At 34.9% G+C, this 17598-nt stretch overlaps 1 protein-coding gene across 1 annotated transcript in view; it reads right to left on the bottom strand.

The window, feature by feature from the left end:
* LOC118190809 (cubilin-like) overlaps positions 1 to 17598 on the bottom strand; it is a 413937-nt gene that overhangs the window by 338938 nt on the left and 57401 nt on the right. Inside the window, exons 15-16 of the mRNA XM_085826303.1 lie at positions 12342 to 12501; positions 7801 to 7991 (exon numbers count right to left, since the gene is read on the bottom strand). Coding sequence (XP_085682429.1) covers positions 7801 to 7991; positions 12342 to 12501 — 351 coding nt within the window. The remainder of the gene's footprint in view (positions 1 to 7800; positions 7992 to 12341; positions 12502 to 17598) is intronic.

Raw genomic sequence — 17598 nt, 5'->3', positions numbered from 1 at the left:
ACTCACCTTCTATCAACGACTGCCTGGAAAAGGGTCCCAACACCGTCTAGCTCATTCCCGCCATCATGAATCGATTTAGATTAAAGAAAATAAGCGTTGTTGCGGACATTCATAGAGCCTTTCTACAAAGTGGACTGAGTGATCGATCATATCTAAAGTTTTTATGGTGGGAGGGCGGTGATTCTGCCAAACCTAAAGTTTTCCAGCATAGACGGGTTGTATATGTTCCCGTATCTTTTGAGAGCAACCATTCGATTTCATTTACAGAATGCTCCTAACCGTTTTGAAAAAATAGCCACCAAGCTGTTGGAATCCTTTTACGTAGATAACTCTGTTCCAAAAAATGAAAAGAATATTCCAGTTCTAGGGCTTGAGTGGAACTTTTGAATGACTTTTTGACGGTAGAATTAAGAGAAAATGTTGAAGACGATAGGGCTCTGACAAAGAGAAAAATCTTGTCAAACGTACATAAAATCTTTGATCCCCTTGGCTTTACCTGTCCTGATTAAAATGAAAGGGGTTTTCAATCTAAATTTAGCCGACAACTTGCTATATTTTCGGTAAACGCAGTGAACAGAAGACTGTTCTTTCCTACTACAAACTATCCCATGCTGAGTTGCTGGTGCTACTTGTACCACTTCTCCAATCTGTTGATGGAAAAGCCAGAGCCTGATATTGAAGATAATGCAGCGTTCTCTAACACTAAACACCCAAGAATCCTGACACCAGTAAAAGGTTTCTGTATCAAATCCATATGAAGGCATCCTGCTGGATGGAGAAGCTAAAGCAAAAAAATCCGAAATTTACACAAGTCTTAACTACTCCAAGAAGACATCGCGTAAGCCGAACTCAGCACTCAGCTCGAAAGATCCCACACTCTACTCCTGCCAAACAAGTGGATAAAGCTTGCATACCGAACAATTCCAATGGTGATGCAAATGCTATTGAGATTATTTCTAACTTTCCAAAAAATATAAATCAAGAAGTTAAAATTGCAAATAATACAGAATTTCATCATCCGAAGTGAACTGCAAGAGCACTTCCTGCTGTAAAGGACTGTGTGTACGTGAAAGGACTTCATAAAAATGTTCCAAAGGCTCCAGTATCATGGCCTTTAAAGGAAATAAAATATCTCACATGGACTTCAAAGTGTCAGTAAGAAGCGTTCCGATTCACAGAGCGATGACCATTCTTTTAACACTAAGGGCATTAAATATTTCCCTTTAATCTTGCCTGAAGAACGCAGCCTTAAAGTAATTATCAGTGAATTTTCCACATACACCGAAATACAGGTATCTGTTTTATGTTATGCAAATTCTACTTACAGTCATCGAGCTGAGAAAAGGGAAAAACGCAAATTAGTTAGGTACTGTAGCGTGAGCTTGGAGATGTTGACAGTTACTCGAGTTCCATCGACATAGATGTTTTTTGTGGTATACTCTGATATAAGAAGGTAGAATTCGAAATTTTTGCCGTATTTGGCGAGTAGCCGTTCTTCAGACTAAACAACGTCTGCAAGAAGAAACAATGAATTCCGGGACAGATGAATGGTTTGAGATTTACTGAAGGTGTACGACATTAGGTATACAGAATGCAGTCCACTAAATACCAACGACGAATATACAGGTTTGAGATCGAGTACGGAGCTGCAGTGCATTTGGCGAGTCAGTGCGTTTGTATATCTTTTGTGATTAGATAATGCAATTTACAATATTTCAGACGAAGAAGCGTGTTCCCAAGAATAAGTTAACGAAACTAAAACAAGAAATTACCATGAGTTACAGCTTTGCCGATTGCGCTCAGTTTAAACTTTTTAAACCTAAATTTAGTAAATTAATAACTGAAATTTCTGACATTTTTAGTAACGTATTTTCAGTTTGTAAAGAGAAAAATATTGGTGAGTTTATTGAAGAACAACAAGCTTTTGTTAATGAATTATTTTTAATGAAAAACATAATTAATATAAAAAATGTTAAGCTATCAGTGTGGAAGCTAATGAAATATCGAGCATTCGCTTACCTAAGCTTATTCTTCCTTTATTTAGTGGCAGTGCTGAAGAATGGTTATAAATTATTGATTTACTAAAATGGCGATAATGGATATTGACAAATTATCAGGTGGGCAAAAATTGCAAAATTTAAAATGTACTTTAAAAAAGACTCGATAAGCATTGGTTAGTCTTTAACTATTTGTGTTAGGAATTTGGAAATCACATGGAATTTACTGCGTCAAAGATTTTTTCATAAGAGAGAATTACTTTTCATCATTGTTGAAGAAAATCTTATATTTATCAAATTTACATGCTTACAATCTCAGTCAGCTATTTTCTTACATACATTCCGTGAAAGAATGGGTGTGTTCTTTTGAGACTGAGTTTCAATGTAGAACAACTCACGGATATTATTTTGATGTCAATAGTAATAATTTAATCTAAGTCCCTCTGCGCGAGGATGGTGGGAAAGAACTTAAAAGAAAGGGGAAATACCAGCTCTTAAATGGCCTGTTGGAATTCTTAAAATCTCATTCTAGAGCTCTGCAAACTGGTAATAAACCAAAATGCGAGAGATAAATTAACTCGCTGGCTTTAGATATTCTTGCACAGGTGTTGTAAGGTTAGTCATTCGGCATTGAAACTGGATAAGTTTATAAATCTAAATGTTCAAGATCTTGTCAATTTTGTCAAGAAAAACGATCTGTGCTTTCATTGTTTAGTTTGAAATCATAAAGGTTTGGAATGTAGAAGTATCCACCAATGTAAAAGGTGCTTTAAAAATCATTATACATTACGCCACTTAGAAAGACTTTAGAATGAGCCAGAAACACGTCGACGAGTTACGAAAAATCTAAAAGAGTTACCGGCGACGGTTAAACTATTTGTCTTCGAGACGGAACCTAGCACTCAACTGGCAAGTACTAGTACTCAACAAGTACTGGCAAGTACTAGTACTCAACTAGTACTGGCAAGAAGAAGATAATTTCATAAATTATAGTTCAGTAATTAAATCTTCTGTATTAGAATTTAATTGTCACCGTGAAGCTTTATTGTGTAAGGCTATTATTAAAGTGCTAGATTCATCTGATGAATACCAATTGTGTAGAGCGTTACTTGGTTCTGGCAGTCAAACGAGTTTTGTTACAGAATACTTGTGTAAAGAGGTTAGGGTTAGAAGACTGTTTAACTCTTTGAGGGGCAGGAAAAGGCAATTAACGTTTTCAGCAAAACTCTTGTTTTATTTACTATATCAGATGTTACAATGAAATGATTTGCGATAATTACACATATTTTGTTCAACACGCGTGAAAAAAATGACCACTTTTCGTGGTTACTGTCAGTGACCACCGCCCACAGAACATATCTCTACAAATCAGTCTCTATGGTACTCATGGAAATAATTTTTCTATTTTCAAGGAGAGTGCAACTTTGCATGTGCTTCATTTCCACACTGTTCTTACAGGCTTTTTCTTGCTGCACATCCTCGTGATGTTATCTTCGATGGCTGACGCTTATTTTCTTGAAGACGAATTGCAGCATCAATTATTGGTTTATATTTCTTGACTGCCATCTAGTGAGCTACAAGAGAACTTTAGAACCACTCACACGAGTGAGTAAGACGTTCAATAGGAAAGGTTGTTACTGTAGGTAACCACCGTCCATCAAAGAGTTAAAGATATTAGGGTTATCTAGAGGAAATGAAAAAAATTTTATTCCATGTTTAGGATCGTCGGGTACGAAGACTAATGGAATTGCGAAATAAGTTTCGTCCTGCATTTTTCATTTAAAACAGTGTGTATAAGCAGTGGAATTGAAGTACTACCGCATTTTACATTGGACGAAATACATTGAGGTATGTAATGATTTAATGTTGGCGGATCCAACATTCTACAAGAGGGAGCTTTTTTTACGTATTCCTAGGCATAGATATCTCTTTACTGCTTTGGATGGGGAAGCGATTAAAAGTGGAGGAAGGTAAACCAATAACCTGTCGTTCTGAACTAGGATGGATTATTTCGAGTAGTGTGAATATTTCAATAAAGATTAGACCTAACTACGCAAATCAGAATGCTGTACCTACATTTGATATGTTTGCCAAATCGGAGAGAGGACGTGATGATTACTTAAAATCTACGTTAACCAGGCAGGAAAGTGGTATATACAGCGAAATTACTCTTTCATTCTTCGCCTTCCCAGCTTGGAGAATTGAGAGAATTAGCAATGGGTAAATTCAAGTCTTTTCAAGTAGAAAAGGCATTTTTAGGGTTTCATAAGAGAAAACCATGAGCTAAAACATATTAAAAGAGTCCCTGAGAGGGGAGATTTTTACTGATTCTGCGTATTCCATGCTTTATCTACATGTATTGAAGGAATCCAGTACTACTACTTACTAAATTGAGGCCGATGCTCGGTGCGAATAGCCGCTTAAGCTATTCTCACCAACATTAACGCATGCTCATTGAGTTGTCAGATCTGTCAGTTGAATCCAATCGTACGGATTCTACGTACGCGAACTGCCTAAGTGTTGTAGTGAATCTTTTTTTTAAAAGGCGGGTTACCACCTTAGCGTACTTTATCGTTTTTTAACCGTTGGCGACTTTCAAAACTGTCAAATTTTTCAAAAGGAAAGTGGATGGGTTCCTTTTCTTATAAAAGGAAGGAACACATTTCCTTTTATTAAGTACCGTATTTGACGGCATATAAGACGCACTGGCATATAAGACGCACTCTTATTTAGAAGGCCACACACATGTAGATGTAGAAAAAGTTATGTGTGTCCAGACCTTTATCCGGGCTAAAAATAGCATTCAGTATCGAAAGTTAACCTGTGTCCTTCACGTATAAGTCGCAGGTAACATTTTTGAGACCAAATTTAGGAAAAAAAGTGCATCTTATATGCCGTCAAATAAGGTATATATAAAAAAGGGCAGATTTTTATGTTCGCAATGTTTATCGTTTTCCTGAAAGGTTGGAATAGTTTAAATGACTGATTTGGGGGGAGGGGGGGACAAAATCTTATTTACATTTTTTGTACTTCTCAGAATGCATTTAGCTTCAAAGATGTGTTTTGCGCAATCAAGACTTTAATTCATTCCTCTTTGAAAATTTTTGTCCGAGAAAAGATAATAAAAATTACACAGAGGATGTGTAGAAAATTTAGACATAAAACAAGTTAAAAGCGATTAAATCAACTATTAAATAAACAATTAATCATATAATACTGGTTATTAACAATTCTATATCACTGTTTATTTTTTTATGGAAATACTTGGTATTTTCAGGACACAAAATGTACTTCAAAGAAGTTTGAAATATTAGTACAAACACATTAATAAATTTAATTGAAATAAATAATGGGATGTAATTTAAAAGAGAGAAATAATTTAATGTAAGAGATTTAGATTTAATTTGCATACATAAATTATTTATCAGATTTTATAAGGTTTTATTTCGTAAATAACTTTGATTTTGAAACACGGTATTTGAACCTATAAACATGTATGGATACTGAAAAAGTGATGAATATATGAGAATATTATAATTTTCAGTTAGTTTTCTTATTGAATAATAAATTCTGACAGTCCTATGACTAGGGTCTAACTTTGCATAAAAATTCCTCTGTTAAATAAAATAATTTAAGTAATTTCTGTAGCCTTTTTGTCAATACATTAAAGATTTTTTTAACTAATTACACGTCCTCGCTTGCAATTAGAACCATCATTAAATCCCTATTTTATCTAATCATTTCCTGACCATTATCATGTATATAGATTGGCGTCGTAATTGATAATTATTACTTCAATTTATTTTCTTGCTGGTGAACTATTAACAACCCTTTCTGTTGCTGAGTTACGGTTAACAACCTTCATTCTCGCTACCCCCTGTCTTACGGAAATCGGCGTAAAATGCTGGTACCTGGGCTGATTGTGCGCATGCGCAAACGTAGGTGGTGTGAATAGCCTATTAGCTATTCGCACCACCTACGACGGAACTTCCGTTAAATGAACTTTTAGTAGAACTTAAAGGAGCAGTTCGTCATTGTTAGCAGTTTATGTTATGATTGTTAAAAATTATTTTCACTATTTGTTGCATTTATTAGGTATTAAAATTTTAATGCGTAATTTGTTACCTTTCAGTACAAATATTTTTTGATGGAGAACTTAATGAATGTTCCTAATATTTTTACATTTCGCGGGAAAATAAGTTCCTCTTTTTAGCCTGAGCAAAAAGCGAGTATATTGTTTGTTGTTTTTATATAAAACAAGAAGCATGACAGAATACATGACTGCTTGATTCTTAAACGACTCTTACATAGTCTTTCAAACTACGATTATTTTGCTCAAAGATCGATTTTTAATAAAAACAATTTAACTAATTTCTCATGGAAAACTATTTTAAGCAGAAAAGGCATTTCTGTAAATTAAATTCGTGAACCAAATATGAAGATATTCTGGTTCAATAAAAACTGCGCTTTAACCAATAATTCTAAACAAAAACTAACTACTCATATAAGTTTCCCATACAGAACTTGTAAAAGACACCATCTACTTTGCGAAAATATGATTATTGAAGTGCTTCATTAAGCATTCAACAATACTACAACGAAAAAAATTTTATTGAATGTAACGTAATTTTATTGTCACTCTTAAAATCATATCTCCGCCGTTTTGTTTTGTGTGCTGAATGTTTTTTTAAGTCACATTAATTATTTTGACAACTTTTCGTACGGCTTATTTTATGTTATACATCCTATCATTTTGAAACGATACTGAATAACTAAAAACCGCGGTTATCTTTGGATTATGGTAACTTGGCCATTTTCTGGCGAAAATTTGGCGACCAACCCTGCTACAGCAACCTGCTAGTTTTTGTTTGGACGCCATTTTGCTTTCACGAAGTAAAAGCAATTTTTTTTTTTTTTTAACTCAACATTTACAATTTTTTTTTCAACAATCTGCTAGCCGAATTACGCTTATGCTAGAACTTTCATGGAAAGTGCTTAATCATGACGAAGATTAGGTGCGGAATTGGGACAAAGTGCAGAATCGCCCACTGCTTGCCGCGTTTTTACGAATTGCACATACACGATATCATCCATGTACACGTCGACCTATTTTCACTTAAAAAAACATCCCAGAATTGCACAAAAGTGGCATTGTGCACACTCTTGACTATATCCATGTACACTGCTAAAGTCCTAGCTAGTAACCTTTATAGCCTTACCAAAATGTTGCCAAACTACATGTTACCATATTCCAAAGATTAGCCAAAAACGCTTTTTTTAATTTGAAAGAGCAGGTTTAAAAATTTAAATTTTGTTTACTCTTACTAAAACGTGTTAAGTGTCAAAATTCTCAAAATCAGCAAGTGTATTTTATCAATATTTTTTTTTCCTAGAATCACGTTAGATTATCATGATTCTTCACCATAGCAAATATAACAAACAATTTTTAAAATAGAATTTAAAGTAAAATTTAGAAAACGTTAGTCATTTCACTCCGCTTTAGGAATGAGAGTAACTCATTTCCAGACAGAGCTCACCAGCGGCCGAGCGGTAAAGTCGCTGAACACTGGTAGTTCGGTCCGAGGTTCGAATCCCGCCAACGGGCTGGCTGCATGGGCGTTTTCGTGGTTCTCTCCATGCGTAACATGTATACGAGGCAGTTGCCTTAGAGAGTCCTCCACAAAGCCATTCCTTCCCTTAGGCAGATAGCCGTCTAGGCTTTGCTGTAAATCACATAAATCACACCAAACCATCTCTAGACGATTTCTGTATGTTCTAAGCAACTGATAAATGGCTAACTCACCTCTAAACGATCGTACCAGCAATTCTGTTCACTTCCCAAATTAAATTCTTGGAATGTGAGTAGGATTCTGCTTCCTGGACGAACTCTTATGATCCATTCGCACCTAAGATAGCTATCGTATACATCCGGGAAATTAGGTGAAGTAACGATACCTTGCGGAGCTGTTAGAGTTCCACCACATCCGTGAGTTGCTAATTTGGAGAACAAGATACACTTTATAGGATGACTGAGTGACGTTTGCTTATTCAGAAAAATCTAACAGTATACGGAGTGTTTAAAAAAATATTATGGGGTTAAAAAAATCTGATGTGTACACCACATGACCCCCTTGTACAGAATATTAAATTATGAGCAATTTTCCTGCATTTCATTTAAACATATTGAATCAACATTTAACGAATTTTGAATTAAATCTACTTCGTCAATAGCGCTTTAACCACAATAAAATAAATGCACTCATTAAAGTTCACTATATTTATTTATCATAGCGACACTTCCGCGTTACGTTCACTTAACAGCATTAACATTCATTTTATAACTCAGAGTGCACAAAAATGTTATCATCTGAAGATTACCATAAGTTGTATTCAAATACAATAATAAATCTAAAACGAATTAAACAAATAAAAAAGAAATTAAACAAATAAAAGAAATTAAACAAATAAAAAAGGAACAGCTTTTCACAGACGATTCAGCGCGGATTACCTAATGCGCAGGCGCTACTAATTAATTCAGTTCTCACTTCGCGGCAAGGCAGAAATACATAAAATTCAAAATATTTTCATTAAAATCTGAAAAATATCGAAATACATAAAACGCCAAGTAAGTACAGGTAAACAAATTTTAAAAAACGTTTACAATTAAAATTACAGTTTCTACGCAAAAGCAAGCTAATAAGTTAAATGCTAATGCCAGAATGAATTAAGCATAATTTAATCGCAATCATAGAAGACGTTACTTTGTTGTTGAGAAGCTTAGTTTCCCTAGATTGCCAATAAATCCACTATTCTGCTAAGTTTCAAGTGCAAACAAACATGACTGCCATGGTAATCAAAAATTAGGCTTAGTCGCACTGAAAAAACTTTTAAATTGTTGATAATTACACAATTATTGCATGCAGGTTAACTAAAGGCACAAAAATCAACTATAATCATCTATATTAGAAACAAAAAAATAACAAAAGAATAATAAATAAATAAATAAAAATCTGATGTGTACAACACATGACTTCCTTGTACGGAATATTAAATTAGATCCATTTTTTTTCTTGCATTTCATTTAAACTTATTGGATTGAATTAAATCTACTTCGCCGACAACGCATAAACCACAACAGAATAAATGCATTCTTTAAAATTCACACTATTTGATTACCATAGCGACACTCTGGCGCTAGGTTCACTTAACAGTATTATATTTCGTTCATATTATAACTCAGAATGCACAAAATTTACATCATTTAAAGAATTATCTAATCGTTGCCACATGTTCTGTTTAAATACTATAATAAAGCTAGAACGATGTATAAAAGAAATTAAGCAAACAATACAAAAATGAAACGGTTTTTCACAGACGATTGAGTATTTCTCATTCAATTCCCACTTCGCGACAAGGCAAAATACATAGAAACTCAAAATATCTGTATTAAAATTTACGAAGTAAATCTTAAACACTTATTTTCTCGAAAAAATTCCAGAAAGGATTAAGCATGATTTAATTCGCAATAACAAATGAAGGCGTTATCTTTGTTGTTGCGAAGCTAAGTTTCTATAGATTGGCAACAAATCCACTATCCTGCTGTTTCAAATGTAAACAAGCATCAAAAAAAATTATTAGGCTTTACGCACTTAAACAACTTTAAAATTGTTGATAATTCTAAACATATTGCATACAGATTTACTAAAGGCATAAAAACTTTAACCTGGATATAGGAACAACATAATTCAATCATTTTTAAAGCAAAAAATATACAATTTACAAACATATAAGAGTAAAGAAACTGAGATCACTGATCCGGGTAACAGAGTGGATATATATATAAAGATATTTATATGCGTTTGGTGCGGCCGATTGCAACCAAAATACGAGGTGCACATCTGCATGTTATAACAGTCCTATATATAAAATTTCAACGTTCTGAGGCTACTTGTTTTTGAGTTATGCGAGATATGTACGTACGTACAGGGACGCCACGAAAAATTCTCTTCTGAATTCATTTTAAAGCAGCTTTATAATTTTTTTGGAGGAAAAGAGTATTTTATTCTTACGTACAGATATCACGCAAAAGCATCGTTAAATTGCATTCGATAGCGGTCAAAATGGATATTTTCGTTGAAATATGCTGCCTGAAACTTTTCGCGATTACAATACATCCTTTTTACTTCGTACAAGGAAGTAAAAATACTCGCAAAATTTTGGAATAAATATGACTACCGTATAGATATATGCCGTTTATCCAAACGTGAACGCATTAAGTTCCTTTAATTTAATCGAAAGAAAATTTTATGATTAGCCATTTAATATAAAAATAATTTTAATTTTCTGTGTACTATATTTTTAATACTATACCCATTTCAATTGGATTATTCTTTAAAACACCCTATACATAAAGCGAGAAAGAAAGAACAGTTTCGCAAAATACTTAAGGATTCTTAATGTACAAATTTAGACCTATGCAGAACTTAATGAAGACAACCAAAAAACTTGGTTTCAATTTACAATATGATATCCGCAAGAACATTTTAGTAAGTATATTTGTATCCTGAGACGAATATGGCTATGTTCCTGGAATGTATAATAATCCTGTAAATGCTGGAGAACATGTATACATTTTGTACGAATGTAATTATTTGGAGAAATCGTTGAAAAATGCCAGCTGTACAAATTTAAACCTATGCAGAACTTAATGAAGACAACCACAAAACTTGGCTCCAATTTACAATATGATATCCACAAGAACTTTTTAGTAAGAATATTTGTATCCTGAGACGAATATGGCTATGTTCCTGGAATGTATAATAATCCTGTAAATGCTGGAGAACATGGATACATTTTGTACAAATGTAATTATTTGGAGAAATCGTTGAAAAATGCCAGTTGTACAAATTTAAACCTATGCAGAACTTAATGAAGACAACCACAAAACTTGGCTCCAATTTACAATATGATATCCGCAAGAACGTTTTAGTAAGAATATTTGTATCCTGAGACGAATATGGCTATGTTCCTGGAATGTATAATAATCCTGTAAATGCTGGAGAACATGGATACATTTTGTAAGAATATAATTATCTGGAGAAATTGTTGAAAATGCCAGCTGTACAAATTTAGACCTATGCAGAACTTAATGAAGACAACCACAAAACTTGGTTCCAATTTACAATATGATATCCGCAAGAAATTAGCGCAAATTCCATGCTTCTAAAAAGGATTATTTTTAGAAGCAATGTTCTTTACATTGAATTTTAGAAGCAATGTTCTTTACATTTTACAATGTTCTTTTTTTGGGGGGGGGCAAAAGGGGGTTATATCAAATAGGCTACTGGTCACCAAACGGCATTTTGCGTCGTTCACTATAAACGGCGAAAATTGTTGCTACCAAATACCCTGTATTGTCTTTAAAAAAATTAAAAAATGAATCTGCATGTGTGTGTTCCGTGCAGTGTGAGAAAACGACAGTACCCAGAGCCTTTAATTTTAAATAAATTTGTCCTGTACCAGAGAACGTGTACCTGGAAGCACGAATTTTGAATTTCTAATTTTGTATTTCATATGTTATAAAACTTTAATGAATTTTTGATTAACAAACTCAACGTTTTGAAAACAAGCAGTGGCAACGCAATGGAATGAAACACTTTTATCTCCCGCACGCGAGACTCTCTGTCGGAAATTTTAAAGATAAGCTGTTTTTAAAAATTTTGCCATTTTGATGTTGAATCGAATTTTATGTGGCGTAAGTTCTAAGAACCTGATATTTAATAAATAAAATCAACATACAGAACATAATAATAAGAACACAAAAGATATGTTTTGCAAGTCACCTTACAGGGCGAATATTTATTCAAATTAAAATACTAAAGCAATTTATCGAGATCATATGTCTTCTGCTTTTTGCAATCGTCACACACCCATTGTAAATTTTCAGATACTTTGGCATATAATGTGTGAACACAAATTACAATTACTATTCCCAGATTATCTAGCTTTTTTGCTCTTGGCAGCAGCTTACCAGCGGACAAGCGGTAAAGTAGCTGAACACTGGTAGGTTTGGTCCAAGGTTGTAAATCCCGCTAACAGACTGGCTACATGGCGGTTTTGTGGGTTTCCCGTTGTGTAAGGTGTAAACAAGCCAGTTATCGTTAGAACGTCCCCCAAGAAGACATCCCTCTGTTTAGGCAGAGATAGCTCTTAAGTGATTTGCCATAATCACATAACCCAAATCTCTTGTCACCATACTAATGAGGGCACAGTTCTTTGAAATTAACTGCTTAATAACTCTTATACAGATTTCCGTTAACCACTGAAACATTTTGGGTTAAGTACCTATTGCTGAGTAAGCAATGTGGAATCCAGCATCTTCATTACTCTCATCTGAATGAAAATGCAGTAAGGCCATGTGTCCTGAAGTCGTTAAAGGAGGTGGTATCACAGAACTGCAGTAAGTGCCTATCTCGGGGTCGGTGAATCTAGCTCCGTCGTATACCTATAAGATATATGGAAAAAAAATCAATTGAATAAATAAAACACCAAGTAAAAGTTTAAATGTCTATGTTACCGTGGAAGACCGAAATCTGGACAATATTGGCCATCAACCAGTGAATGTCAAAATTCACATAATCGCTTGGTGAATATCCGAAATATTTGGTAAATATCCTTATTTCTGAAACAATATTTCAGCTCATATTAAACTCAGGTTTTTGTTATTGGAATTCGAAATTATTAGGTTTCCGAACTGGCTATTTTAATTGAAATGCAAAGATATTTTTACTAATACATGAAATGGGGCACATTTCTAATAATTCTCTTAACTAGAGTAATGCCAGAAATCATTGAGCTTCAAACCCAGCTCTTTAAACCATCGATCAAAACATTCAGCATTAATTATTTGAAGCCCGCCAAAGCGCATAAGACAGCTTCACTGCATAATAACTTATTTGAATCTAATTGCATGGATCTTTTATGGATTTCTCCAAAGTCAGTATGCTTAACCCTTTGCGGCGCACTATACGTTAACGTTGGAATTTCAACAAAAAAAAAGTTGTATGCAGTCTATTTAGTCCTAAAGGAGTATACAGGTAAAATTTTGTAAAAATTGCACTTACCGTTCTAATTCTGTGGGTGTTCCATGAGGTGAAACACTGCGCCGCCAGAGCTTTTAAAAGTGCGACTAAGCGAGCATTGCAGTGAAGCACGAAAATGAGTAGAAGCGTTTGTATAAGAATGAAAAAACTCTGTATTATGGCTGTATACATGGTTTCCTGGATATACACAATATTCTTGAATATACACGGATAAATGAGCTAAATATCTATATACACAAGTCTTATATACAAAAATATTTACAAATTTCCTATTTCTTAGCTTCGTGAAATTCTTCAAAGCAAGTCATACCTTTTCGATGGAAGCACAAACCAACTTTGCGGGTTTTGCACATAAAACTTGTTTTGTGCGGCTTCTGCTTCGTGCTACAATGTGCACATCATCTACGCGTACCCTTCACCGGTATGTGTTCAACACTACTGTAGCGTTTTCCCCCGGAAACCTTTACTTTATGCCTGGGAATATCTTCAGGTCTTGAAGGAAGTCGCCTCTTCAAAGTTATCTCTGACGCTTTCATAGCACAGAGGGAACACAGCAAATTTAAACGGAAATCTTTGGGCTGTAATCCGAGGGTAATTCATGAAATACTTTTAGCGCTTCGGAAAGAGTTAGACTTCTCCGCACCATTTATGGAAAATTAATAATAAAAAAATTAACTACGATTAATTTTAACAATAAAGAAAAATAAGCCTGTAATATAGACATACACGAAAAATATCTACACAATTTTTGAAAATAAACGGGAATGAGACTAAAAAGCGACAGCAAAAAATTCGCGCAGGTCTAAGTAAAGATGAGTCAAGCTACTAATAAAATTCCCGCCTGAAAAAACGACTCCCAAAAAATTCGAGATGCCAATATTAGGGCTTTCATAACACAAAACACACCTCACCCCTCAATACTGCTTTGTTTGAATTCATTCTCCCCAAAAACAACGGAAACAGAAAGCTTAAACAACGGATGTTCTCTCCTAAGCACAGATGTCCTGATTCGTAACAGCATCAGATCGCTAAAGGCGCAATGTTCCCTCTAATGGAACACCCGGTTTCATTCAATGATTCTGCGTATGTTTTTTGCGTGAAAGAGTAAAAAAAAATTATAGAACAAGTAATTTGGACTACAACCAGAAAAATTATGCCTAATTTTTTTCCCAAATAAAATTTTTTATATCATTAAAAAAATAGAGAAAATTACTTGAAAAAAAAGTGGATTTTAATAACACATAATAAACTGTTCTGTGTCTGCTTGTGATACGCTGCTATCTACTGTTTAAAAAGAAAAGTTCAAAGTATATTATAAAGGCATTTTTATCTATTTACGGTTGAATTTAAAGGTTTCAGAAGCGATTCAATTTGGGTGTTCCATGTAGTGGAACACTGAGCCGCAAAGGGTTTGCAAAGTTTGCTCTTTCCTTTCCTTCCTCAGAAATATTTGAGTATTAATGACATCACTGACTCACAACCGGCTCAAGAATTTATTCCCTACTCCGTTTGTGTCTTCACTACTCCCACTTCTGTTCTCGAGTGACGTCACTGAACTCAAGTGTTAAAAAAAGCGTAATTTTGTTTGCCTACACTGCCCTTGGTTTTCCTTGCGAATAACCTGAATATGCGCCAGTTACCTTCTGAAATTCTTCCATGAAGGCAGCCCTCTCCCTAGGAAGGTAATTCTGATTGCTGTATCATGATTTGATTACGATCAGCTAAAGAAACAAACAATATTTTTTAATACCAAAAGAAGGAATTTTTTCCTTTCAGCAAGTTATTATTAATACAAGGCTTGTAGAGCTCTGTATCTTGATTACTTTCAATATTGTTTGCTTTAGATGATAATAAGAGATTTTTTAATGTTTAGTCACGTTGCGTATTCGAAGATAATAATAGCTAAAGTGTGAATTTTGTTCATATTGAAAAGAATATAAGAGAGCTGCGTGTCAGCAAAGACCTATTAAACATTTGAAATATGAATATCTATATAATATAAATAGAATCATCCTCTCTCATTTGCCAGTTCGCCCATAAATACATGCTTTTTGTGCTGAACAGTCTACTGTCTGTCTACGAGAAGAGCTCCCGCCACATTGTCTGGCGGGTGGCGGTCGCTATAGCAATAGGGCTAGTATATTTCAAATAGGGGCGAGCCAAGATTTGCTTTATTGCTATTTTTTTGGCGACTGCTGGCTGAAGGGAAAAGAGTTTATCATTCGTCTTGAAGACACCCCTACGAAAAATGGGTCAAGGCTCGTTTCTATGGCAACAGACAGCTGCAGACTAACTGGCGAGAGCTTTTCTTATGATAGACAGACTGTACGGGCTTTCTCGAAAGACCGTTGCTAAAATTAACTTGCTGGTCTGCCATACCATGACAAATAAGATTTACATAGGACTTGTGTCCGAAAATGCGAAAGGCTACCGCTAGAGGGCAATGTTCGCAGGTTTATGTGACTAGCGTCTACATCCCAAAACGGCAGCCTATGAGAGAGGCGATTCTATTATTTTCATCGGGGAGTAGGGGAGTTAGAATGGTTTTCTGAGGAATGCAACGGCAGTGGACTATATGTTTGCTTACATTTGGAAGTTGAAAAAATTGCTAAAGTGGATTGCCTTAGTTTCTACGGTTACTTACAGGGAAATATTAGGCAGTTTTTTCGGTTTGCTGATAGAGGGCAAATAGATAATTTACCTTTATAAATCCGCTTTTATCTATTTAAACTTCAGAAGATTTAAGATGAAGAGAATATATTTAACACAACAGAACGCAATCTTAAGACCTTGTAAATCTTTTAAAAGACAACAGCAAATTTTTAAACATTACTGTAAAAAATATCTTCTCTTTTAATTATAATAAATAATGAGATAATGCATGGATGAGTTGTTAATTATATGATAACTATGCATTTATGAAAAGTTTTTAGTGATGAACTATAAATAATATTTTTAATTATCGATGTATTGTTTTTTTAAAAGATTTACAAGTCTTAAGCTTGGTTCTGTTGTGTTAAATATATTCACTTCATCTTAATCTTCTGAAGTTTAAATAGATAAACACGGATTTATAAAGGTAAATTATCTATTTGCCATCTATCAGCAAACCAAAAATACTGCCTAATATTTCCCTGAAAGTAACCGCAGAAACTAAGGCAATCCACCTTTGCAATTTTCTGAACTTCCTAATGTAAGCAAACATCGCGCACTGCCGCTGGCCTTCCTCAGAAAACCATTCTAAATTCCCTACTCCCCGATGAAAATAATAGAATCGCCTCTCTCATAGACTGCCGTTTTGGGATGTAGACGCTAGTGGTTTATGTGAGAGTGGGAAGTGTGATCATTTCAGGCGAGGACGCTGCAGGAGAAGGATGGATCAGTTTGTAAGGATCTTAAGTTTTACTAACGTTTATTTTTATTTTAAATCTTTACTATCACTTCTTATTTTCTACTTCCGGCCAGAATTAAAAGCTTTAACTTATTTATGCAAATTTGTTGGCGAACGCCAAGTACTTAAGTTGTGGCTTTTTGCCAAGCGAGAGAGAGGAAGGAGTTAGTCGAAGCAGGCCGCTTCCCTTAGCAGTTTTACTCGGTTGCTGGTTGCCTTCCAGGCCAGAGGTTTAATCCTCTTGATAATTTTAAACGTATTGTAGTGTTAACAGTTCTCTGTACTACATACGGCTTCCTGTTAATATACGGCCAATCTTCCACGTAGGCCCTTGTTTATTATTCCAAAGTTAAGTTAGAATTTAGTTAATATTTTTATATTCTTACGTTCAGACCACAAGTAGTTGGTCTCTGTATTCCGAAGTTCGGAAATTATTGTAAAGAGTGAAAAAATTAAGGGTTTCGTATACCCTTCTTGTATATCTTGTCTATTTCCCACATTTATTGAACATAGCTTTAGTAAGCTCCCTGTTCCGAGTCAGGTTCTGGAATGTTCCCCAAGCAAGTAAGGAGAAACACTGAACCTGATAAGTTTACTAAATTCTTTATGTACATTTTGTGCAAAGAATGTTGCCAGGTCTCATGGTTGACGTTCCAGCAGCTACATGCCGAAACATCTGGCTTGAGCATGATTGAACGCCTGCATATTTTAGCAGCACTGTGCAGGAATAACCCGATAGGGTATCTCTAGAGTGGCAATGCCGTGGCCACCGCGATCTCCCGACCTGATTCCCTCTGTTTCTACCTGTGGTGGATACACGAAATCCATGGTGTCCGAGACGACCGTAACATCGGGCATGGATCTCGTCCCCTCGTCTTGGAAGCGGCGGCACGTGTCCGACACACACTTGTCCAACTTGAACTGGTCAGTGAAACCACGATGTTGTGAAGCATGCATTGTGGTGAATGTGGGGAATGGATTGTGGTGAATGGGTGAATGTGGTGAATTTTCAATATATTCTATGATTTAACTATGTTCCTTAATAAAGTCATATTAACACCTCTTTTGATATCCTTTCTTTTCTCCATGCCTTGCTTGTGAACGTTAC

This window comes from Stegodyphus dumicola, chromosome 11 (genome assembly GCF_044657685.1).
Source record: "Stegodyphus dumicola isolate Sdum_Otavi_A_Nest chromosome 11, ASM4465768v1".
NCBI lineage: Eukaryota > Metazoa > Arthropoda > Arachnida > Araneae > Eresidae > Stegodyphus > Stegodyphus dumicola.
Note: the sequence above shows the minus strand (reverse complement) of the source record. Positions and strands in the feature narration are given on the sequence as shown.